Source organism: Phasianus colchicus, chromosome Z (genome assembly GCF_987193195.1).
Source record: "Phasianus colchicus chromosome Z, bPhaCol1.hap1.1, whole genome shotgun sequence".
Taxonomy (NCBI): Eukaryota; Metazoa; Chordata; class Aves; order Galliformes; family Phasianidae; genus Phasianus; species Phasianus colchicus.
Genome location: NC_143476.1, coordinates 85,354,687 through 85,380,274, shown reverse-complemented (window position 1 = coordinate 85,380,274; position 25,588 = coordinate 85,354,687). Strand labels below are relative to the sequence as shown.

Below are 25,588 nucleotides of genomic sequence, written 5' to 3'. Positions count from 1 at the left end.
GATTGGGGTGGGCGTAGGTGGGGCAAATGGCAAGTTGATATGGGAAGATGAATTTGGCATTATTTGAATGAGTTGGTTTTAGGCAAAGGGAAGGAAAAGACAAAATGAAGGTTATGAAGTGTAACAAGTAGAATAATTTTGTCCAAGGTGTGCAAAAACAACAGTAAGGATGGTTTTTGGCAGAGATGAAGGTGCAAAGAATGAAAGGAAAGTGAGCAGTATAGTGCAGCTGAAGTTTTAACTCCCCAGTCAAGCCAATCACTTATGGCTTTTGTGGACGAAAGGCCCATAGCACCCTATTCTGCAATAGCATGGATTCACATTTTTGCTGTTACACAGCACCCACAGTTTCTGATAAAGGGAGTCTGAGACACAAAGGTTGCATGATGCCACATGAGTAATATAAATGTGAATAAAACTCTGGTTCTTCATTGCTATTTGCCAACTCTTTGAAAACTGGGTCTCTTGTGTGTAACCAGAAATTCAAATTACATTTTCTGGCTCTTTTTCCCTGTATGGACCTCAGCAGTGATGTTGAGTGAGATGCTTTCAAATCATTACTGTGGCCAAAGTGGCCTTTGCATCATGAATGGGGCATTCTGGGACCGTAAAGTTGGGAATCTTATAAACACTTAAAATAGATAGATGCTCATGTTTCACACAGAGCATGAACATTTTCTAAAAGGCCTACAAGGAAGGAGAAAGGCTAAAGATAAACTCATGCCAGATTAATAGATACTAAAATAGTATGTCCCTCAACAGGGATAATCTAGAATGAGAATTCATGATCATATTTCAAAGGAGACCGCAGAGAACATCTGTGGGCAGAGGAAAGGAGGACCACTGCAGCAAAGAGAAGTGTAACAATTCCTGGAGGATGACCTTCCAGATTTTGTCCAGTCCATCTGTCAATTAAATACTGGATTAACCTACCTAGTTCTTTTTCCCCGTAATGCCAAATCTCTCTTAAAGACTTTTTAGTGATATGAATCACTAAAAGTTCAAAGCCAATCTCTAGTTCCTATGATCCCTTGTGGCTGCCCATGACATTAATCAGATTTGCTGATTGGCACTGGTATTAGCACCTTTCTGTTTTCCTCAAATCTGATGTTTCTTCCTCTTCTTTGTCTGGTTGGTGTTCTTCTGATGAAAACTACACGTTCCTGCAGGAAGGCTTATGTGAAATATGTAATTGGCAGTATGACTGTAATGACTGTATTGGCAGCTACTGGCACACATATTTCATGAGACTGGAGGCATTTAAAGATGTAAAAGAGAAGTTTCATTGGTAGACAGTAATAGCTGTCTTGGATTTCCTGAGCTTTAGGGCACCGTGACATGTTTTTAAGGCTTCATGTGCTGACTCTCTCTAAAGCAATTTTACCAATTCTAGGTTCAAGTTCTCCTCACAATTTCAGGGAGGGGCATCCTCACCAAGGGGGTGTTGTCCACCTCTAGTGTACTGACCTGAGTTCTTCCCTCAAAAGGGAACTGAAAACAGTAATTTGAGGTTACTGACTTTTCTAGTTCAAAGCAGAAATGACATTATACAATCTCATTTACTCCAATATTTCCCTCCTGTTGTGAGCCCAGTTGAGTTCTGTAGGACTGTTCTTCCATCTGACACACTCCCATGATCCACCAAGACAAGACGTTAGAGATATACATAACATTATTCCTGAAAACACTTTTCAGAGGATTGTAGTTTGGAGTAAAAAAAATTGTTTCTTTGCACAATGACAGTTCACAGCTGAAGAATAAGCAGAGAGCTTGAACCTCTGAATGCTTTTCTAAGCATGTGCTTTCCAGATGGGGGAAAGTACATTTTATTTCTCCACTTAGTTTTTCCCTGTTCCCCATGCCATCTGCCTGCTCCCATGGTATCTGTGTAAGGAAAGAAAAAAGAAAAGAGGGAGAAGAAAGAAAGTTCCATCGATGGAGGGAGGAAACTTAATTATTTTCCTCTTAGTGTTTCTCCCTATAATGGGTATCTTTCATGTCAAGATGGTCTCATTTTGTATTATGGGCTCTACATAAGGGCATACAATACTTTCTCTTTGGTCTATAAAGAAATTGTCTGTTATAAAGTATATAAATCAGAGTGCACATTAAATGACACTAGCCCTTTATTTATCAGTTTACCTAAATATTGCTTTCTCTCATTTTGCTAAAAAACTTGATGTTCTCATCTGACTTTTGTGAACTGACCACATCCAGTTCTTCACAAGTAGGAAGAGTTGTTCCAAAGGCTGATCACTTGAATTCAGTGGGGATTTTTGTGGCTGTTAGCACACCTCCTACAAATTCCTACCTTGTGTGACCACTTTTCTTTCCAACTGTCTGGAATGCAAGTTCTCACTGTCTTCGAATGAGCAGCAGGGACCTCATGTTTAATAGATCTTTAAGTGCCTCCAACAGCTAGGTGCTCAAGTATGGTAACAAGAGAGCTATGGCAGGATGTCCATCCTGCTGATGACAAATACATTGCTTCTGGCTCTGCTAATATCTTGTGATAGTTGTGTGTGTGTGTGACAGACCTTTATAGTTGCAGAATCAGGAGCTGATGTGAGGTTTACCAAGTACTTTGTAGTTTCTAGCACTTAAACTGCCTGGATTTTCTAGATGATGCTGGCATATAGAAGAGTAGAATTTGCTCAGTAGTACCTGAAGCCACTGATCCATCTTTTTCCAAGTGTGATTCTAACTGTAGTCAGTTTATGGCTAAGTACATTTTCCTCTCGAGACAACAATGCAGAAGGATCTGCGAGGCTCTCCATCATCTTAACCTACTTGTCAGCCAGTTTGATGACTTTTTATTACCAAATATGTGTTCAGAGCAATTAGAATAAATCTAAATGATTATGAACTAGTTTCAAGAAAAAAAAAAAAAAAGAAAGAAAGAAAGAAAGAAAGAAAAGAAAAAAAAAAAAAAGAAAAAAGAAGGAAATGAGGGGGAAAAAAAATACCAAAGAAGAAAAAGGAAACAGATTTGTTGGCCAGCTACATTTAGCCACAAAGAACAGAGAGGCAAAATCACCTCTACTGCATTCCAAGGTAGTAAAAAGACTGGAAGAGAAACATAGAGACACTGGAATAATAAGATATTTTGTGTGTTACATAGTAGTACTGCCTAGATACAGACATCACAGCTAAAAAGATTGCAAGTCTTTTGTTGCAATGATAGCTGGTACAAAATTGGTGTTTCCAGTGTTTTCCAGAGAAAAGAGAATAATTCAGATCTATGCCTACTTCAGACAGAGAAAAATTAGGAAGAAAAATTGTCATCCCTGCATTTTCAGACCAAACCCAGACTCCCCCACAAAGCTCCATCAGGACCCTTCCTCTTACACCTCCCTACTCTGAGAGAGCACAGAGGTGGCTATAGTTAATGTATTTTACAGTCAAGACATAGTACACTTCTGAGCACCTCTGCCCTCTGCCTGGAAGCCAGGACAGCTTTACTGGGCCTACTGCAACTAACATGGGATCCCAGTGGGAGTTTCCATTCTGTTTAACCCCCATCTGCCTCTTTTTTTTTTTTTTCTATTTGTTTGTTTTCTTTTGTGGTATGAGAAGGCATCCAGTGACACTTAGCCAATTTTTGATCTGACTTTATTGGGAAGCAGTGGGTTGGCAGATTCCCATTGCCATGTTTCTATGGCGTGGAGGAAGAGTCAGGGAAGGGCTTTCAGATGGAAATCTTGGCTGTTTCTGATCCAGTCTGCATCCCCAGTTATTAATAGCAGAGGAATATCCTCATCTCTTGCATCAGACATTGAGATAGGCACTTAGAACAAGGATGCTTATGAACATCCACTTCCACTTCTCCTGAGACTGTGTAGCTCTGATGGACCTTTTTCAATGTGGTAAAAGATAATAGGAGAGGCAGTGATCGGAACCAAACCTGGCCAGTCACACTAACCGTATGCCTGCACCAGTACCTTCTGACCCCAGCACCATAAAGGAGGAAGGGGACTCGACCATCTGTGTCTGCGTTTACATGAGTCCTGTGAGCAAGCACGGCTGAAGGCAGCACTTTGCTGGCAGCTGGTGTGACCGACCATGTCGGTGTCCTGTCTGTCTGTGCTGTTTGTGTGTCTCTCGGAATATGCTCAGCCTTGCTACAGACTGCGCCAGCAGAGGGGAAAGAGGCAGCTGTGTCCCCCAGCCTGGGCTGAGATCTCAGCTCCCAGGCAACATGATAGGCCCCAGTGGCCAGGCAGGAGCTTTGTGGGTCAAAGTGGCTGAGAAGTCTGCTGTGCTCTGCACCTCCCTGAATGCTGGAGATAGTGCTGGTTGTCAGTGTTTTTCTTACAGGAACAGAGCAACAGGGATAAGTTAGAGAACAAAAATCTTGTTTTCAGCACAATGGCAAGATTTGTATATGTGCATATGTTCTGATGTAAGAAAGGAAAAACACATTTGAAAAAAGAGGGAGAGGGAGGTTTTGACTAATTTGCTGTGCCTGTCCTCAGAAGAAAGTCTCAATGGCCAGCACTTCTATGGCATGGGCAAACTAGATCCAAGTACCGTTCCCCCATATTGATGATAGTCATAGTCAAACCTCCTCCTAAGCCAATGGTTGAGGTGAAATTTACTTTTCAATTATCTTTTCACCATACCCATCACAAGAAACCTTTGCAATTAAAGTTTTACTGAACCTGTTGTTCTGACAAAGCACTTCTGTTCTGACACAGTAGCTTTTTCAGAAGAAACTATTAGAAATTTAAAACGTTACGTTTAAAATTTCATAACCCAAGTGAAATGAGTCAGACCTCTCTGCTGATGTGATTCAGCAGAGCCCCTGTCAGGTAAATGGGGTGGCACTGAATTACCTCAGACCAAGAAGCTGTCCAAGCAGCCTGTGCTCTGTGGTCACTTCTTTACTTACTAATTGCTTTTTTCCCTCCTCAGAGAGTGTATTCTTGTGCTTGCTATGATGCATGATTCTATATATGAATGCTCGATTCCATTGTTAAATATCTGTCTCTCTTCGTTTTCTCTTACAGATGAATAGACCGATCCAGGTGAAACCAGCGGACAGCGAAAGCCGAGGAGGTAGTTGACTGCATTGCTTTCAGCTACAGTGCTAAGTATAATTGTTGTCTCTGGCTTCTCTCAGGCAATGTGCTGATCAATTAGTAACGTAATCACTGCCAAAGAAATTCCCTCTGCAGCAAAGATTCTCTTTATTAAATCTCCTTTACTTCGTCTCGCTTTCCTCATATTCAATTATTATTTGATTTTAAAAGGCAGGCAGGTGCCAGAGATTGCCTGGGAAACAAATAACTGCCTTGTTAAGAAGTGAAGCATCAGGCACTGACTTAACAAAGTTTAACAGCAATGACGGCAACATAGGTTTTTCAGACCTGTGTTCTGCTGAGCTGCAGAGGTGTTTAATGTGGTTAGGATAAAGCAGACATTTTACGATTTATCTGACCATGTTGTTTCTCCTTGAACTGAAACAACTCTGGTCTTGGACAAGGTAAATTGTTAAGAGTTTCCTACACCTGCATCAGCTTATGTGGATAAACATGTTGTGGAAGCTGAAGACTTCTCTCAGAAAGAGGGAGTTATTCGGGATTTGTACAGGTGTAGCTGGAGTCAGGAGCTGGTCTTTCTCTTTTCCATCCTGCATGGTGGATTTGGAAGGCTTTGCTAAGTGACCATTCAATTGATCACTGGTGATAAGGTGTTTCCTCTGACAGGTTTTCTTTCTGACAGGTTTCTGTTTCTTTCTGTTTCTTTCTGACAAGTTTTCTCTCACAACTGATTTTGTGATACTACAGCATACTTGTTTGGTAGGGGTCCGTTTGTCAGATCAAATACAGGGCTCACTAAGAATGGGTAACATCATCAGCTATGCAGGACAAGTTTGCACTCTATTTTCTTGAATTTGCATATTTATGTATATATATATAAAAACATAAATATATAAGTATTATTTATATATATATATTTATATATATATATATATATATATATATATATATATATAATGGCATTCTTTCTTTATACCTATCTGAAAAAAAAAAAAAAAGCAACACAAACTAGAGGCTTTTGTCAATATATGCAGTCAAAGCAGTAGTGCTTAGGTATCATAGAAACATGGGAATAGATTTTGTCATGTAGTGATGATCTGGCCCTGAGTTGTATGAAAACTCTTTAATTTTCAACATGGACATAAACTTTTCTTCATTTATGTGACTACTATCTTTGTGTTGGCATTAGTGGAAATTCCCCAGCTCGAGCTACTTAAAAGGAGCAAAATGTCCTGCAGACAAAAGGCCCTGAAATTGTGTTCTTTTTCAGTTGAAAGCTTTGGATTCCAGAGGCTTTGATTGCATCAGTGTGAGGCTGAAACTCTCCAGTGACTCAAGTCATTGGAAGACTTTGTACACAGCTCGTAGTTAAAGGGCTGGTATTATGGAGTAGTGAAACCAGCAGGTTGGCAGAGGCTCTGTAAGGAAGAGTTGTGGTGCCGTGTAATTACAGAGCAGGGCAAGAGCTGAATACTGGAAAAGTGCCCGAAAGTCCAGGGATAAATATGGCACTTCTGGAGTCGCCATAAAGTAAATTCAGGGGAGTTTGGCTAGCAGTGTGTAGAAAGCATTCAACAGGCTCTGCAGTGGCAAGTTCTGCTATCAAGGGACACAGCACTTTTCTAATCTGCAACAAAGCATGTCACACAAGGCAGCATCTTCCAGTGGTTTTTAACAGAACAGGGTCAATGCCCCCTTTTCCTTCCCCTCTGAAGATCTGGCTCCATGTCTTAGTAAGGTGTGTGTAAATACCATGGGCAGTTGTCAGTGCAGATCTCCTAGGGGAAAAGGGAAAGGCTCAGCTGCCTGGGCAAATGAGGGGACATTATGCACATTCCAGTGGAGCTCGTGCCGACAGCGGGAGTGAAGGGAGAGCCTTTTGTCTATTTAATTAGACATACCAAAAAATAATAATTAGGCTGGCCAATTTGCTCAGTGCGCCTACGGGGTATGTAGCTCCCAATCACTTTTTTTTTTTTTTTTTTAATGCAAATCACTAATAGAGAACACATGCCTGGTTTTCTGGGGAAGGTTTTCAAACTCTTGCTAAGAGCAGCTGCTTTCAGGAGGAGTGGATTGAACCGCAAAGGGCTCGGGTGGCAGTTTGATTCCACATTATCTGTCACACCAGTAGTTCCCTCTCCATTGTATTTTACCTAATTATCTCCCCAGCATACACAAGCCTCATCTCTTTCTACCCACTCCGCTTCCGTATTTCTCCTGTCGGTGGTGATCATAATGTAGGGCCAAACGTGTGTGCTCATCATTGGTGTGAAAGACACGCTGTCCTAATTTCCCACTGTCAGGCTGCTTGTGGGCTGGTGATGTTTCAGAACGGCATGACTCAAGGGCAACTATGGGAGAAAAGAACAATTGGCACCCAAGGGAGGCATTGTATGAAAACTTACGTTCTCTGTGAGCCCACCGGTTAAAGGAGGCAAGGCAAACAGAATGCTAAAAAGGAGGCTGTGTATCTTAGGAGCACATCAAAAGACTTCATTAGGGCTGCAAGATAAAGGTCAACTTCAACAACAAAGTTGTTAAGTTGTAGCTTATTATACCCAACCCGTGAATCAGGATGGGACATGAGGAAAGGGGAAGGGCTTGGAAGATTAAACATCTCTTCTGTACCACACAGTCTGCTCAAAGCCCATGCTCTAAATACACCCCTGTCTTCTGACACATAGGGAATTTCGGTGCCAGGTCAAGGTATTAAAGAGAGGATGTGATGCTGTTTGAATCTGTAGTTCAGAAGGAGGCTGTAACTGGAAATGGTGAACAGTGTTCTTGAGGCAATGAGACTGTGTTTTACACAAGGACAAATACCCACATTTTGTTGAAGCCTGAGCCCTTGATTTTCCCAGTAAGATCTCCCAAAACCCAAAGCTGATAGGAGTCTGGAATTTACTCCAACAACAGCAAGAAAAGCAGAATCTGCTAGGCAATGTTTTCCCTTGTTCTACAGTCTGGAATTCATTGGTCTTTAATCCCTTCTGTGTCTTGATTCTCAGTTGAAACAAAAGTGGGTTTTTTTGGCATTTGGTGTATGTGAGTATGAATTTAGACTATCAGACCATCTAGATTTGGGGAAGAATGCAAAATATTGCTTGGCACAAATTTCACTCATCCCAGCAATATGGAACTGCTGACTGCCCCTTATTAGTTTTGCTGTTTTTATTATTTTGTCTGTTAATCCCCGTATTGGACTAGGAGCAAGACAAAGAATGCAATTCTTTTCAATAAAAACTGGCATTATTTACATTTGCCTAATCTCACAAGACTTGGAAATGAATGTATTTTCAATACATTTCTCTTGGGAAACAGTCTAAATTAATGGGAAAATTGTGCATCTTGCATTCCTGCCTATTTGTGTGTGCAAATGCTCAAGCTGCAGAATGTTACATGGGAGTATTTCTTCTATCAAATGTTTCATGAGTCTCCAAATATCTCATAGGAAGGTCAGAATCCTTTGGCATTTTATAAAGACCTCAGCAGTGATTGGATTGATAGAACGTGACAAAAAGGCAAAAATTCTGTATTTCTTTCAGAAAAATCAGAGTGTAATTAGCTACATTAAGGATATCTTAAAATCTTTGTCTGACATTTATGCTGCCCAAATTTTGCTTTGATTCCACAGAAGTTATTTTGCCATGTGTTATGTTGTCTGATACATTTTAGGCATGTAAACTAAAACTCCATGTTATATTCTGAGTAAGACAAATCCCAATTAAACAGACAGAATTTTCTATTACTTTCATCCTGTTGATGACTTTACTTTAGTTCTTTGTCTTCTATTTAGCTCTAAAATTAGTTTTGTAGATATCAATGCATTAAAGTTTTGCAAAATGAGGGAAAGATTTCAAGTCTGTTCTGTGGTTTGAGGCAAAAGTTTGGAGCCATTTCTTATTTTATTCACGGTATCTCTAGCCCTCACTAGACAACTCCTGCTGCAGCTGGCAGGGTTAGCCTGTGATAAACGCAGCCCTGAGGTCCCACTAGCTTGCTCTGGGAGTAACATTTTTTAAAAGGAAAGGACTCTCCTGCTACTCTAGTTACACTCTATTAGTGATGCTTAGATGCGCCATTGCCTCCACATTCCTCTCGAAGGACAGGGGAAGGTCCATAAAGGAAAGCATGCAAAGACACACAGAGTGTGCTACCCAGGCTCAGTGTTAACCTCTCTACCCAGAAACACTTCACAGTGGTTTCTGGTTCTCCTGTATTTTATGAAGAAATTACAGATGGTTCCTGGACTTAAGAAAATTGGGGAAAAAAAAAAAAAAAGCCTAAGTCTGAAGTTGAAGTTGTTTAGTTGAAAAGTAGCAGTGTCCTGCAGAGAGGGAGTAGAGGGATTTACAGGAGACCCTGCAGTTTGTCACATTGCAGAGATTTCTGCATGCAAGGCTTCACAAATCTACAAAAGCCTTTGTGTCTGTTTGTGCTTGCAAGAAAATTTGTTTGTGTATGTTTTGCAGAAGGCATGTGCAGTGTCTTTTTTGTCTGCTGTTTAGGGAACGTGATAGCAGCTGCTGGAAGATTTGGACTGTCATATTTCAACTGACTTGCATCATTTCTCAAGCTGTTATTCAGTATGCAGGCTCTGAAATTATCTGTTTGGTTATGGTTTATTCCAGCTTCAGAACAAAATGTCCAAGCACTCACAATATGCAGCAATACTGTGGTGCTTTGCTCATGCACCATGATCTGTTTCTTTTTATTCCCTTCCATCAGCTCAGCAATTACGATGGGGCCAGAACGACCTCTCTCCAGTTTATAAGGCCTATTGTCTTTGGGGACAAAAGTCTGGATCTATTTCTTATTTCATCGGTGGCATTTCTAACTCTCAGTAGCCCTCTGCTGCAGCTGGCAGGGCTTGTCTGTGATAAACGTAGCCCCAGATTCCACTCTCTATCTGCTATTTAGCTATTTTCCATTTAAATATTCAGAATTCTATGGTTCACGCTGTTGGCCAAAATGGCTCAGGAAGCTTCCTGTCCAGATTCTAGCCAGATGCATGCTGCAATCAAACATGACTGGTTGTCTTCAGGTTGGTTTGGCTTTACTCTGCTATAACAAAGCCATGTGGAATTATTTCATTCTTCTCTGGAAGTGCTTTGAAAAGGTCTATATGCCCACCAGGAAGGTGTGAAGAAGAGAGCTAAGGGTAAATAAGGAAGTGGCAATTTTGGCGGAGCTCAGCATCTGCTCTCATGTGCTTCTCAAGGTTAGGCTCTACCCATGTGCCAGAAGTCCGAGTCTGAAACTGTGCACACATCAGCCTTGTACCATCTCGTTCTTTTCTTTGAATCACATGTCTTGCCTAGAATGCCAGATTCCACGGAAGCCATTTTACTAGTTCTCTGGCTTTTATCTTTGCTGAGCTTCCTTAATTACTTCCCACCTCAAAAGCTGGAAAGCAGGATGACAAAATGTCTTGTTTCCAAATGGTGATCCATTTATCCCACTTTTACTTGGCCTGCCCGGATTTTTCTTCTCCTCAGTTTTTTTTTGGTTTTTCTTTGTTTTTTTTTAACAGTTCCAGAGCCATTCAGCAGGATCAGGCAGTCAGCACTAACAAACAAACTATAGAATCACAGAAACGCAAGGTTGGAAATGACCTACAAGATCATCCAGTCCAACCGTAACCTAGGGAAATAATGTTCTCTCTCTCACCATTAGTAAGAAATATCTAATGATCAAGTTGTGGGTGGCACAAGGAGGTACTTGTGAAGATCACACAGAATACATGTGTCACGCTTGGCTGTGACCAGTACACTTTTCAGGACAGAAATACTGGCTGGATAGTAGCAGCTCTGTCTTAACATTTTTTGAGGTCTCAACTCAAGACCTCTGGACAAGTAATTTGCCACACCCTTATCACATTCCACCTTTTTTTTTTCCTGCAGTGCCCACAGATTTAAAAACCGTATCTCTCCTTCTTTATCTTCCCTTGCAATTTGAAAGGAGATTTTCAACTCCATACTACATTGCACTTCTGAATCTCACAGTGTCGTATATATGCTCTTACTTAAATTTGCCCAAAATGTGATTGGTCAACTGTTTTTCACCTTTCTAACAGGAGAATTTTTTTTTTGCAGAAAACACAGCCCACACATAAATATAAGTATCTTCTCTCTATTAATTGCATGTTCAGGATTAAATAGCTCACTGGGTGAAGGAAAAAGAGAAGTAATGATTGTTTTTAAGTAATCTAATATTACGTTTAAAAAATCCATGGGGAAGGGAGGTGAGCTCAGGAGTCAGAAGGGAAAAGAACCTTGATATCATTCTGGGAGGCAGCCTTCTTGCCTTAGAGCTTGGAGAAGTATCAGAACCCACAGAAAGCACTAGCAAAGCACCATTGGCAGGGTGGGCACTGAGGAACAGCTGTTAGAGATACAGTCAATTTAGGAAGTCAGTTTGTCTCAGCCATATATGGTCATGGCTGGGGAAGAATTTGGACCTGGAGCCACAAGGACCATCTTACATTGCATAGGCTTGAGCATCTCTCTGGCCATTTCTGGACCATGTTTCCTGGTTTCCTTCCAATGAAAATATGGATTCCCTGAGTCCAGGGCAGAATCAAGAAACCCACCCATACCTGGGCTTCTTCTTTTTGCTCAGTCCAGTCCTATAGAGGCCACAGACTTCCAGAGGCAGAGCTGAACTTTAGTGCATGTGATGGATCCTTCTACAGCAATGCCACTAGGTTCATAGGAAATCTGTCTCTGGTTTTCATTCCAGAACAGAACATCTGCTACAAAACTTTAAAAAAAGTGGTGTTTTTCCTTAAATCTCAGGATAAGACTGATCTAGAAACAGGATTTTAGTACTCATGGAGGTCTTCTCTTTCTAGTTGTGTCTTGTCATAGGGCCATTCACAGACCATGAGAAATGAAAAATCTCCTTGTGTTGTAGAAATTCACGACTGCACCGCCATGCTGAGAGCTGATTCCCTGTTGTATTCACAGGGTCCTGTTTTCAAGCAGGCAGAAGGTACCATCAGTGCTGCATGTAAATGTATCAGTTAATTCAAAGTAGCCTTGGATGACCCTGTTTGTGCTCTCTTCTGTCTGGTAAAACTTAATTCTGGGGGAGAAAAAGGGCTCCAGCAGATCCTTATGTGTAGTGTTTTATATTCGATGACACTACTGAAGGCTGATGTGCTCCACTTCGTACTCACCTGCTGAAATTGTATAAGGGAAATCAAACTTTTGTTCACGTCTGCCCTTTCCATCGTGATTGAAATCGATGGAAGGGTGCCCATCAATAGAACTGGAAAAGTTCCACAGGACATTGTGTTCTAGCACATGTCCTCAGGACAACCTTTTAAAATAAAGCATTAAGGAAATAAAAAAGGGGGGAGGAGGGAAACAAAACTAACCATACTGCATATTTTTCATATAGCATCTGTAACCTAGTAGTTTACTGACAAGGAGAAGAGCCTAAAGCAGAGCCTATGGAGAGGCTGGGGAGCTCACTGCCTTGAGGTTCTGATATCAGTTCTTCTCTCTGCCATTGAGGTACCACACAACTTTTGATCAATTATGTAACTTTGACTCCTTTCTTCTCAATCTTTCTGCATTGCCTGCATAGGTTATGATATGCTTTTATTTCCTTATTTCTTGTGCCTAGTGCCTTTGGCATTCAAGAAAGATGGGCTGTCAGTGGCACAGGGTTAAGACAACAGTGAAAGCTTTTAGTTGTGCCGAAAATGATGTGTACAGGACCAAAAATCCAGTATGGTATATAACTGGATTCTGTGTAACAGAATAAAGATGGAAGAAGTGGAAAGAGAGTGGAGGAAATAAAAAATAGAATTCTGTAAAAAGTTTCTGCCTTTATAAATACAGCTCAACCTCCTAGGTGAACTCGGGGACGCATTACAGTCCTGCTATCTTTTTTTAATGTAAAGGTTGCTTGTCAATGGGTTTTTATACAGCATTACTAATACATTTATAGATACGCTCCACAATTAATTGCAAAGCATTTATGGCACTGAACAGTTAGAATGCATTATGATAATCACTCCTCATGCATTGACTTTATTGTAAAGGTTTTGCTGATCATTATAATTGGCTTGTTATTACACAGGGATATAATAACACCTCTCTGTATAGTAGTTCATAGCACATCAATAGCAAATGCATTCCCTTTACTAGAAGCAATGCACATTTTATTAGAATATAGCTGAATAAGTGCAATCCATGTAGACAAATGAAGTTTCTAATTAACTGTCTCACAAAAGAGTTGAAATAACAGCCATTTATTATGTATTTTTCTATTGACTAACTTGTAGTTATGGTTACATGGACATCTCTTTAAAAAATGGTAGGCATGTTTTGCTGTTCTTGCAGAGAAGCATCTGGGGGAAATGCAAAGTATAGGCTATCCTTCCACCTAGTGTTGAAGAAAATAAGGGTGACTAATGCTCACACCTCACAGATTTAATTTACTTGTTCAGATTTTCTAGGCTTTTTCCCTGTGACTTTGGCCTGATAATCACAGGGGATCCAAATTTCATCACATCAAATCCAAGCCTAGCTCCTAGAGGGGAGTTCGCCTCCTGAGTGATGTACGAGCTTCCACCACAGAGTCAACAATGAGTTAGGTGTGAGGTGTCTGGTGTTGTCCCTTCTCCCATTGGGTATTGTTTGCTGTTTTTTGTTTAGTTGGTTGGTTGCTTTTTTTTTTCCCCTTATATTTTACCAACTGATATTTTAATGAAAATGCATGAGCATCTTCCTCCCCATGCCAAAATCCCACTATTGCTTGTTCCTATAGAAAACTCCAGGAAGGAAAAGCCCTTAGAAGAGGCCTGATGTAAAATGTGAAGTAAAGAAGAATGACAAAGGGAAGAATTACTATTTAAAAAACAAAACAAAACAAAACTAGTAAAAAAGATATTAGTATAAAAGTAGCATATATCAGAAAACTCAGTGGTTGCAGATCACCTAGAATAGGGGTAAAAAGAATGATATTTTATAACTAATAACAACAACAAAATATTACAAGGTCTCCAGATTTTCTCTCCTGCTCATCATCATTACTCTGAGCTTGAATTTCAGTTCTTTCTGGCAACGTAGAGCTGAATGCATCTGCCACAGACATGTAATTCATATGTAGTTATTTCTCCATCTAACTCAAAATGTAGGCATTGTCAACCTGATCACTTTTAAAATCCTCGTCCTAGATAAATAAGTTTGTTTGTTCTAGATCTGGTAAGTTCAAACAACTAAAGTGCTGGCTAAATTATTACCAGGGTATAAACTGAGCCCAGCATCCAGCACGTAATGCTGTGTACCTGTTTGTTCATGACTGCCACTTGTTTACTGCATGCTTGCAAAGCCCTTTGACTCTTGTGTAATATAGGGTCTTTCTGGGAAATGGGTGTTACTGTGATGTGGACGTTAGGAAATGCCTGGACTACAGTCAATATCCTCAAGCCATATGCACAGTAAGTTTGCAGTAGAGCAATTTAAGCATAAAAATGTCTCAGCCTGTCTTGGTGCAGTCTGAACCCCCTCTATCTACTGAGTGTTTGACTAGATGAGTTTTGCTCCTTGCCTGCTCAGATCCCAGATGACACAGCTCTCAAGAAGCTTTGAGACTCAGGAGATATTGAAGATCAAGCAAACTTTTCTCCATGACATATACAGCTTTTTTCCAATTGCAGCATGTATGTGAAATCAATCTGGGAGGTGGAAAATCAGTATGTAAATAATTCAGCGTTTTGAGTAAACTAACATCTAGTGCTTTTACCTAGAAGTTGAGCTTCTTACTAGGATCCTTGGATTAAAGGCCAGAAGAAATTTTAAACCGGGATTTCATGCCACTCTACTTAAAATGTTGTTTCTGGCAGCATTCACTTCATCTGGGCTTAGTGCTTAAATATTGAGCATATAGTGGAAGCTAATTATCTTGGCTTCTGCTATGGGAAGTGGCGAGGAAGAGGTATCTCTAGAAGATGCTTCACCCCATCCTGAAACAGATGGGTAAAAAGTGCTCTGAAGTTTCCCCTCTTTCTCTCCACTGAATCTGGAGTGAATTTATGGCAACTAACATCTTTAGGTGTCCTGCTTTTAGGCATCTGAAGAGAGGTAGGATGGATCACAACTTTTACCTTTATGGCCTCAGTTTTCCATTTGTATCATAAGAATGGTAATACTTGAATTTTCTGAAACTCTTATTAAAGTGTATTAACAAAAGGTGCTATGTTGTTTTTTGTCCTAAAAAGGAAAGGGATCTCTGTCCATTAATGTGATTATTTCACAGTGTTGAGAGGAGAATAAGGCAGGTTGCATCCCAATCAGCTTGAGCAATAGAGATAATCTGATCAATTTTAATTCTTCCTTTAAAGCAATTTGCATTTTTATATTTGGGATTTTTACCACTCCCATCCTCATGGCAGGAAGTGAACTCAAAATACTAATAAAAAAGATTTCAAATTGAAAGCAGTGCCTAACATCTGTGTCTTTAAAATGTGAAAATGTGTTTTCATAATTAACAAAAATATTTTTATCTTTAAAACCAGCCTGTTTTGGAATCTGTGGTGGAAAATGAATATGACCCCTTGTAATATCATTTGTAGAGAGGTAATTTTCAAGGCAGCACTGCACTGAAACATTTTCCCCCAGGGAAGATAAACAGTTGGCTTCAATTAGTGAGGGACAGTTTCCTTTCTTTTCAATTTTAAGGGCAGTGTTGCAGCATGATCCTGCACAGAGGAAGCAAAAGCATAGAGCAGGCAATAGATTGTTGCTTGAAAGACTGAGGCTTCAATTCTTGCATTGCTTAGATTTCCTAGTAGACCTTAAAGAGATTACTTAGGATCAGGCTATTATTCTCACCTTTTTTCGAACTGTTGACTAATATTTACCTTTAACTGTTTGAATATATACATATATATGAAATTGGCCCAGCATCTTGCTGTAATTCCAGCTTTCACCTATAAAGTAGTGCTGGTGCTACAAGATTACAGGTATGAATGATTATTAGGTATCCAGGTTCTCTAATCATCAGTTCCACAGAAGTAGTTTGGTTAGATAAATAGAGATGTTCAGAAGTATCAAATGTGTTATGCTTCTCAAATCTCACGTAGTCAACGGGCCTTGGGTGTCTAAATATTCCCTTTGAAAATCCCCCCAAATAATGATGCTTAAATATTTCAAGCCAGCTTTATGGGACTGGTTCCTTTGCATTTTGTGGAATCAGGTCAGGCTTAGTCCTCTAGGAGATGCTGCCTACTCATACTGTGGGAACTGCAGTGGGACACATCCCAGCTGAAAGGGCAGAGCAGGTTTGTTTCATAACACAAGCTGAGATTTCCCAGTGATCAGTACTGTACTACAAGAGAGTTAAAAATAAGGGATAAGTAAGTCAAGTGTATTAGGATTGGAATTAATTGTGGGATGCTTTCTTGCAGCAGCCTAGTTGTAGGATTTCACTGATAGCAGAATACTTCTTACCCATGAACTGCAATATGAATGGTAATTAATTGCCCCAAATCTTTAATTTATCCATCTCTTGAGTCGTTGATGAATGGCCAGATGCACTGATTATAAACCACAAAATACTGACACTTCCAAGTAGCCATCCAATTAACATAAAATTATGTTGCCACAATATAAGTTATATTGGATGAATTGCTTTCTTGGATATTTTTATTCCAAGATGAGTATGACTATTATTATTATGAGTAGCTAATGAAGAAGAGGTGTGGGAGAATGGGCCAGAACCTCAGGCAAGCAGGAATGAAGATAGTGTGAGCTTAATGACTTTAGAGATTGGACTGAACCAAAGCAGTCTCTTCACACCCAACATCAGAAATCTAATTATTTACTATCTATCTTGCAGCAGTGCTTAGGAGACCAGTTATGAACTACGACACCAGGTGTGTTGTAGAGTGCAGAACAGACGGAGGATCTTAAGAGCTTAGCCTCTAAATACAGGAGCAGATACAGAGTAGGATGCAGACTTCTCATATAATGTTGTCCCAGATGTGAGAAAAAGTGCTGTGCTGCGTTGTACAGCTGGGAGTGAAACCAATACATCAGGCCAGATGCTGTGGAATTAGGCTCTTCCTGGGGAAAGGAAGCATTAAGGACAACCTTCAAGCAAAGCTCTTTCTGGGAATGTGTCCTATCGTAAAACACAAGTGACATCCTGAATAATACAAACAAAATTTTAAGTTACTAGCATGACCTCATTCCTGAGAAGGACTCTCCTGTGCACTCACAGTGCACTTACACATTTGGCACATTTGGTCACAGATGAGTGGAAAGGAAACTGAGGTTCAGCAGATGCTTGAGGGGCACACTACAGTGACAGGGAGCAGGTTCTGCCACTGTGCCACCCGCTGTCACAGAGGCAGGTCCGTGGGAGAAACAAGGATGCAGAAAGAAACTGGAATATAGCGGTCCCTGAATACCAACTGCCTCTTTAATGGTGAGCTCTTCAAAGAGACTGGAGCCACCTAAAACAAAACAGGGATCAAATACCAGAGAAGTTCAAATCCTGATGCAAGTATATTTCCAGTGCATGCAATGAGCTGAATTTATTCCTGTTTCTCCTTGATCTCAGTGTGTGATCCAGCACTCTTCCTTGCTATTACAGACAATGTGTTTTTATTAGAGTCTGTAGTGTTCCCTGATTGAAGTTTGGACTTTGGGTGGAAAGGCCAAAGCACGGTAGCAGTAGCTGTTCTTCTGGTGTTCCATGCTGGATTAAAGGAAAATTAATAGTTTTTAGATCTAGAAGGAATCATTAGATCTCATTTAACCTCTTGCATAAACGGAGTGTAAAATTTCACCCATATGTTCTGTGCTGAGACTTCTGCCTTGCATTTGACTGAAGAACAAAGAAATCTAACCAGAAAATGACACTTCTGAGGCTTCAGCACAACTCTGTTATCAAACAGGTTGCAATTGCAGAGATGAACTTTCTGAGAAGCTTTTAATCATTAGTAATGTAACATCTTTCTGATCAATTGCATGCAACAGACTAGAGAAGGCAGGGTATGTTTTCTAATAACAACATTCCGGATAGCAACTTGATGTGTGACATAAATGCACATGCCTCAGTGCACACAAAGACACCCGGGGCAATGTTTTCCTGGGGTGAAGTTTTCCAGATTCTTCTAAAGAGACCCTAGAAAAGGCACAGCAGGGAGATCCATAGTCTTGAAGCTGAACAGGTGAAAATCTTCATTGTGTCTATGGACACAATGGAGTTCATTCAGAGCACTGAAAGGGAGGCTTCCCAGAAAGTGGATATTCACATGCAAAGGAAGCAATTTGCATGTCTACTTCTGCATGATCCCAGATGAGCAGTGCTGTTATTTCCCCCACAGTACATTTCCATACCAACACAAATGGTTTTTTCTCCTCGAGTTTCTGGCTTCCTAGACTCGAAGTGTGCTAAGCAAGTGAGATATTTCCACTAAATAACTTCTACGAAAGTTACACTGTCCCTAGCTCAATAGAAGTATGTTACCTGCCTTAGCTAGTGCAAAAATGGGTCTTATTGCATGTCGGCAGACATTGTAGAGTAGCAGAATTTCCATGGGCAAATAATCAGGGGAAAAAAAACACCTCCATTTTACAGACATTAGTAACATGCTGACCTTTAACAAAATCGCAAGCCTTCACTCTCTCTTTAAAGCATTATATCAATCCTTAGGGGAAAAAAACTTGAAGCAAAGGATTGAAATCAGCAGTGGATCATAATGCTGGCTGTGCTATTCAATTGCCCTGCTGTATTTAGGAACCATTTAATTCTAGCTATTTTTTTTTTTGGTCTTGAATCTAAAAAAGGAGTGACCAGGCTGGCAGTGACATGTGATTAATAGATTGCACCTTTAGAAAAGAGTTAGCAGAAGGAGATTAGCATTGCAGCCTATTATTTATTAATTAAATGCAGACACCCTATTTATACCAATGCTGATGACATTAGTTCATGTCCGTGCTTTGGGACTGCATTATCCATCCATCTCCTTGCATAGTAATGATTGTTATTAAACCGGTGGTTGCTGCTGGGCTCCTTCTGTCTCTGCTTTCTCTCGTGAGTAGAAAAGGACAACCTCAAAACTGAAGTGCCTGCCTGAACTTTTCATTCAAATGCCTGCACTGTCACCAAGAGCCTGGGTTACTCTGGCCTTGTCTCTTGGCCTTTTTGGGACATCACTGTCTGTTCTGAGCAGAGGAGATCAGTATTTCCCTGTAGCTTATGGTTCAGGGAAGATGAAGTATGCACGGCAGTAAGCTGTGTGAGTCCTTTTCTGTTGTTTAGAGGAGACGGGATTGCATTAGTGAGCAGATATGTACCTGCAGCTGCTATTTAAATCAGCAGAATGGAAAAGAATGATCACCAGTGTCATCATTTAGCTGTGCCAGGATAGAATATTACACTTCATATGGCTCTTGTTTTGATAAGCTGATCCTCCCACCTGCAAAGTGTTCAAAGGAAAGTTCTGAGGCCAGTCTCGTGCTGAGGTTTCCATTACTCCTTGTATCTAGGCCCAGCTCCAACTTTCCTCTGTTTTCAAGATCCTGATGTTGCATGTGGGAGAACCAGCAAACAGACTGCAGGACTCTCATTCCACTTCTCTACCAGATGTGAGTCTTGGGACAAGCAGATTTCTGTAAGACTGTTTTGACCTGCACCACTGAAATAAAATCACTTCTAGAGAAAGAAATGCTGATCCAGAAGATAGTTCTGGGGTTTTGATTTGAGGAAGTAGTGCTGCACCAGCTCCAGCTGGACCACACATGAATACCTGGTGGCACTTGATCAAGCCTAATGTCATGACATGCCAGCAGAGTTTGTAGACCATGCAGGTTTTGCCCTCAGAGTAAAGATGGAAATCTGCACATTCATTGTCTGACTTCCTTGAATGACTAGTTTGAGTATGCACAACCCAAATGCATAAGTATATTGTAAGTACTTATACTTCAGAAGTTCTCTTGACTGATTGTAGTGCGTACTTAATGGTATCTTCTCCGTATTAGCAATTACTTTCTGTCAGCAGGACCTTCTTCAGCCAGGACAGGCATGCTGGTCCTGAACAGGGGTAAGGTTTTATCTTCACTCTGTGAAAACGTGTCTCTAGCAGTACAGTGATGAGTTCAGATACCACTGTGTATTCAAGAAATTATTTATCATTTGGACCAAAACCTACTCAGATTTCAGTGGCCTCTGAACCGAGGCCTCCATAGAAGATCTGATGAGATCTGTGCAAGTAACTGACCCTCAAACATTCTCCTTCCATCAGTTTGCTATTTTCTTATTCAGATTTTCTTCACTAATCATGTTCCCTCTCTGAAAGCCAAACACTGTAATAGCCAACAATTAAAAGTGAATATTGAAGAGTCAGCCATTATCTACACCACGATACAATCTGAACACATGCAAAAGACATTCAAAAGATGAATGAAGAGAGTGAATGAGCTGATTTATCCTGGACTGTTTCTGGTAGTGTGAAGTCTGCCTTTCACAGCCTGATGAAGTGCAGAGACAGTTAGTGGATTTGAATCCAGGAAGGGCACACATTTTGTTTCCGTTCCTGCAAATATATTTAGAGCTGAGATGTGAGCGCAGGAAAAATCCCAGCCAAAAATTCAACCACTGAAGACATAAAATGTAGTTTATTTTGTCAAGACAGTGTTAAAAACAATAGGTTGGGGATGGTAGAAACTTGCATCAGAATTTTTCAGAAGGGTTTCTCCCTGCTTGTATAGGCATTTGATTTTTTAAAAATTCTTTTTCTGCCCTCCAGTTCTTGTAGCGTTCTGCAGTTAGACACTGCTTTGTACAGCCTCAAATACTAAGCCAGTTGTGAACACATCAATTTCTGACTACAGACTGAACAGAATAGGGTGGAAAATTGGACCTGCTGGGTCTTTCTGTCCTCATCCCTGAAACAGCAATGTAAAGTTTCTCACTGTTATCCACAAAGAGAAGACAGGTAGAGGATGGCATAAAAATGCATTCTGCTCAGTTGGGTGATGTACATTATACTTTCCTTTCTGCAAATTTGTCAGGAACTCTCAAAACTTGTTTCATGCAAAATCAGCCTCTTTGCTTTGTTCAGGGTATGGATGAGAAAACTGAGGTCCAGTGAATCACTGTGGATTGAGAGTGAGACCTCATTACACAGCTTGGAGCAGAAGCTATGTAGTCATGTCCTCTCAATCCTATTCAATGTTCTACTTAAAACTGACCTTCTTACTTAATCATTTCTTCCTCCTTTCCCAACTGAGATTGATTTGAATCTTCTTTGGTCTCTTCTAAGTGTTATAGAGGGTGAATCACTGGGTACAGGGCTAAATCTGAGGGTAATTTGGAGAGGAGTCCACTCTGGGCACAGCCTCTTGGCACCCACCCACATGCACCTTTTCTGTGGACACGGAACATCTTGCTGCTGACATTGCAGGTAAATAGGAAATGATGGTGCTATCATACGGGAGAGGACTTAGTACCACTCCTGACCTCCCTGCATCCTCTGTGCTGTAGGAATCTGTCATCACTAGGCTGTCAGTTATATTATCTCCTGCGTGCAGCCGTGCAAACATGCAGTAAAACACGTACAAATGTCTGGTCACAAAAGGCTCAGCAACAGCTCTGTCCAAATAAAATCCCCTAAACAGTCAGAGAGTTGGGTTATTGTCCTTTTAAAGCTCCTTTAAAGATTTGATTTTTTTTCCTCTTTTTACATAAAGCTGTTCTACCTACACCATCCAAATGCCAGTTAATACCCCTGCAGCACAAACAAAATTGTGCTTCAGAGAAATTGTCTGGCTTCTCAAAGCCACGGCCTTGCCCTTTAAAATGAAGGGCATGCTTCAGAAAAGCTCCCCTTTTCTTCCAGACCTTTGCTTTCAATGCACGCGCAGCTCTTCCACCTTCACTGGTGAAGGTATCCTATCTTCTCAAGCCCAGCAAGGACGCTTGTCCCTGGGAGGTATTAACACAACATCTTCAAAATCCAGAAGTTGCTTTGGCATTAAGTTCTCATTGAAGCACCATCTTAAGTAGGCAGCAGGAGGAAATTTGCTATAAGTTATCCCATCTATTGGCTGGGACCTTCCTTTTTTCCAAAGGAAATCAGGCTTGTATAATCAAGCTATTTGTTAGTGGGAGCCTGGGCCCATCTATCAGTCAATCTGTCAAGGGCTCCTCCTTTGAGCTTTGAACCCACTGGGTAATTTAACCTATCGTTGATGGGGTGGAAGAGGTCCCAATGCTATTGTGTTCCTATAAATTTCATGAAAATAGGCAGCCAAGCAGAGCAGAGAGTTCTCATTAGTGCTCATAAGCCCATCTTTTATTAGACATCAATGAACTCATGGGGGTAGGGACATTGGAAGAGGGTTTACACATTTGGCTGCCCATGAAGCAACTTGTTTCAGTGTGTGCACTCTGATACCCTGTCAAGAGGCCTCCTGTAGTAACAGCTTCTTGGTTTTAACAGGATGTCAGACAGATCTCTTAGCTCCTTTCTGATGATTTCAACAGTGCTTCACACAGCAGAAAAGTCAGCCTGCTTGTTGTGCTTCCCTTCCTTCCCCAGCCAAAACCATTGGGGAGAGTTCCCAAACACTGCTTAACAGCAACCACAACATCAGAGGTGGCTGCTTTGCAGTGAAAACCAGCAGAGACTTGTGTAATGGCGTTGGTACCGCAGCATGAAAAGTATTGTCCAAACATAAGCGAGTTACTGTAAAATCAGTCACATCAGATTGTCTAGACAGACTGCAGGGTTAAGGAAGGTGGGTGAGCAAATCTTGTTTTTTGTTAAGATGATACAGCTTGTATCAGTTTTTCTCCCAGACTCTTTTGCATTAGTAGTGTTGTATTTTGTCTGTTCATCATGTGGAATAAACAAATCTGAGCTGTTACTCAAAGTATTTCTCTTCATCTCAAAGTGAAGGAAAGTGCAGTGCAGTTTGAAGCAGATTTCCAAAGCCCAAATGTGTGGCAGTATGTCTAGCTACAAGAAAGACAGTGTTTCAGCTTTAGATCTGGAATCCCTGTGCTTTTCAGGATGGAAGTTAAATCTCTGGGCTCTACTCAAGCATAATTCTGGACAGAGGTGTGCAGATGGAGATGTTCGCAGCATATGGTTTAATGTACTGAGGGCAACCTATGGGTGAAGCTTTCTATCAAAGATTTTTGATGTAATGCTCATACACTGTAGCTAGAAACCTCCAGGAATCAGTGGAATTTAAAAGCATATATGTATAAAACAAATTTTTATTTCAAGGAGAACAAGGAACAACAGCTGGAATACACCCTCCAGCTTGCACCAGTGATATTGCAACCTGTATTTCAAAGGGCTACTTGAAATCAAGGTCATGTCAGACTTACTGCTTTTTGTGTGTATCAGAAAATGCTGCCACCTTTAGTTCTTTTGGTCATGATTTTTCTTTAAAGTGCATACTTATTTGTTCTCATTTTAGCAATCTAGGTAGAAGAAAAGCCAGTTTAATTCTTACTTTCAAAGAAAATCACACTGATCCGAATATGTGGATTTGCACCTGATTAGGTAATATGTGGGCTGTGTGTGCACATCCATTGTTCGGGTTATGTGTCCTTTTACATTTTTAAAAGCCAATGGCAATTTTACAGAAAAAAAAAAAAAAAAAAAAAAAAGGCTTTATTTTCAATTTGACAAATTACTGTTTTTGTTATTTAGAATTCATTGCTGAATTCTTTTTATTGGAAATAGGAATGTCTTCTTCCTTCCATCCTTCTTTCCTTCTTTCCTTCCTTCCTTCTTTCCTTCTTTCCTTCCTCCCTCCCTCCCTTCCTTTCCTTCCTTCCTTCCTTCCTTCCTTCCTTCCTTCCTTCCTTCCTTCCTTCCTTCCTTCCTTCCTTCCTTCCTTCCTTCCTTCCTTCCTTCCTTCCTTCCTTCCTTCCTTCCTTCCTTCCTTCCTTCCTTCCTTCTTTTCTTATTTCTCTCTCTCTTTCTCTCTCTCTCTCTCTCTCTCTCTCTCTCTCTCTCTGTTTTTCCTTCTGCTATCTGCCTGCCTGCCTTCCTCTCTTAGGCAATATCATCATAATTTCTAAAAGCTTTAACAAGCAGGTGAAACAATAGAACAAGGTTTTCTTCTTTTTAAATGGTAGTGACTAAGCAGTATGTCCACAGAACTTCTTAAAAGTCAGTTTGATTTACTGTGAGGTACAATACAGCAGGCTTTGGCATACATTACCCTGACAGAGTTTGTGTGTATGGAGGACCAACAGGATGAAACTGCGAAAAAGCTGGTTGCCTCCAATTCTTGATGAATGAAAACAGAAAAGAAGGAGAGAAGAAAGACAAAGGAAGCAAGTGGTGGTAAGGTTCCTGCACAGTGTTCTTGCACACTGTGGACCATCCTCTTGGTAGCAGGATATCTACACATGATGGACCAGACAAGAGAAGGCAGCTTGCTAGTGGAAAGTGTTGCCAACATGGCCTTTTGCAGAAGCTGAGATTTATTTGCTGAAAACAAACCCCTTTATCTGACAATCTCTATGGGTGGTATGGCACTAATTAGCAAACATCAAACCAGGCAGCAGCTCTTTTTAAGTAAATAGAATATCTTGCCCTGAGATTAGGATCCAGAGAACCCCTCAGCTGCAAGCAGGAGATCTGAAAGAAGGGCAGGCATGAGCAAGATACCTGTTCCCAAAGTCACCAAGAGAGGAGAAATTTTATCTATTAATTTTATTGCTGCTTTTTCCAAAGCTGACTTTGTATTATATTACTCCATCTGTATACTTCTCCTGTTTGTATACACAGATTCTGTGTTTCAGATGTAGAAATATTGACTTATGAGGTCCCCAGTGGTGATGTGTGTCTTTTCCCAAATTTCTGGAGAAGAGGAAGAAGATCAGGTATAAGCATGTTTCAAAAATCAGGTACTGGAAGCTGGCCACTGCAACTGCTTTCTGCACCCTGAAAGGCAACTGCAAAGGCAGCTTAAAAAAAAAAAGGGGGGGAAGAAATTTACTTTTGTGTTTAGTTTAGTGAATGTGAATGAGGAATAGATGTGGAGAAGTTCCTAAAAGTCACTGTGGTTTATCACAGGACTGAAGTGAAAATCAAGTATGCAAGGCATAGCCAGAGGTCATCTTCCAGCTTTGAGTGATGGCACATGGGTGCCCAGTACAAGCTGAGACTGCCAAGTATGAAAGAGTATAAAAGCTCACCTCAGGTAATTCCCCTCACAGACACGCAATACCCACCCAATTTTTGGTCCAGCTAGCTTCACTGTCTTTACCTGAAACATCAAGCTGGGGATGACATGTCTCAAGTCTCTCTAGTGCTTTCTGGATCCATGTAAAGAAGCAACTCAGGAAGAGGAGAAAGCTTTGCAAAGTTACCTGCAATTACCTAAATCTTAGCATCATTCCCCTTAGCACAGTTTCATTTGAGGGAAAATGACCTCCAAGCAAAATCCCAGTCAAACAGGTCAAGATTATAACCTTTGCCACCTAGCAGCACAGCCAACACAATGGAAAATCACCTTTGCCCTCAGCAGATGTTAAAACAGTGATATTAC

The 25,588-nt window shown here is 40.7% G+C and overlaps 1 protein-coding gene across 12 annotated transcripts in view; it reads left to right on the top strand.

Moving 5' to 3' along the window:
* The window catches only part of CELF4 (CUGBP Elav-like family member 4), a 716,519-nt gene that overhangs the window by 401,089 nt on the left and 289,842 nt on the right, over positions 1-25,588 (top strand). For all 12 annotated transcript variants that reach the window (XM_090131195.1, XM_031602613.2, XM_031602625.2 and 9 more), the window contains exon 3: positions 5,010-5,058. In XM_090131195.1, coding sequence (XP_089987321.1) covers positions 5,010-5,058 — 49 coding nt within the window. The remainder of the gene's footprint in view (positions 1-5,009; positions 5,059-25,588) is intronic.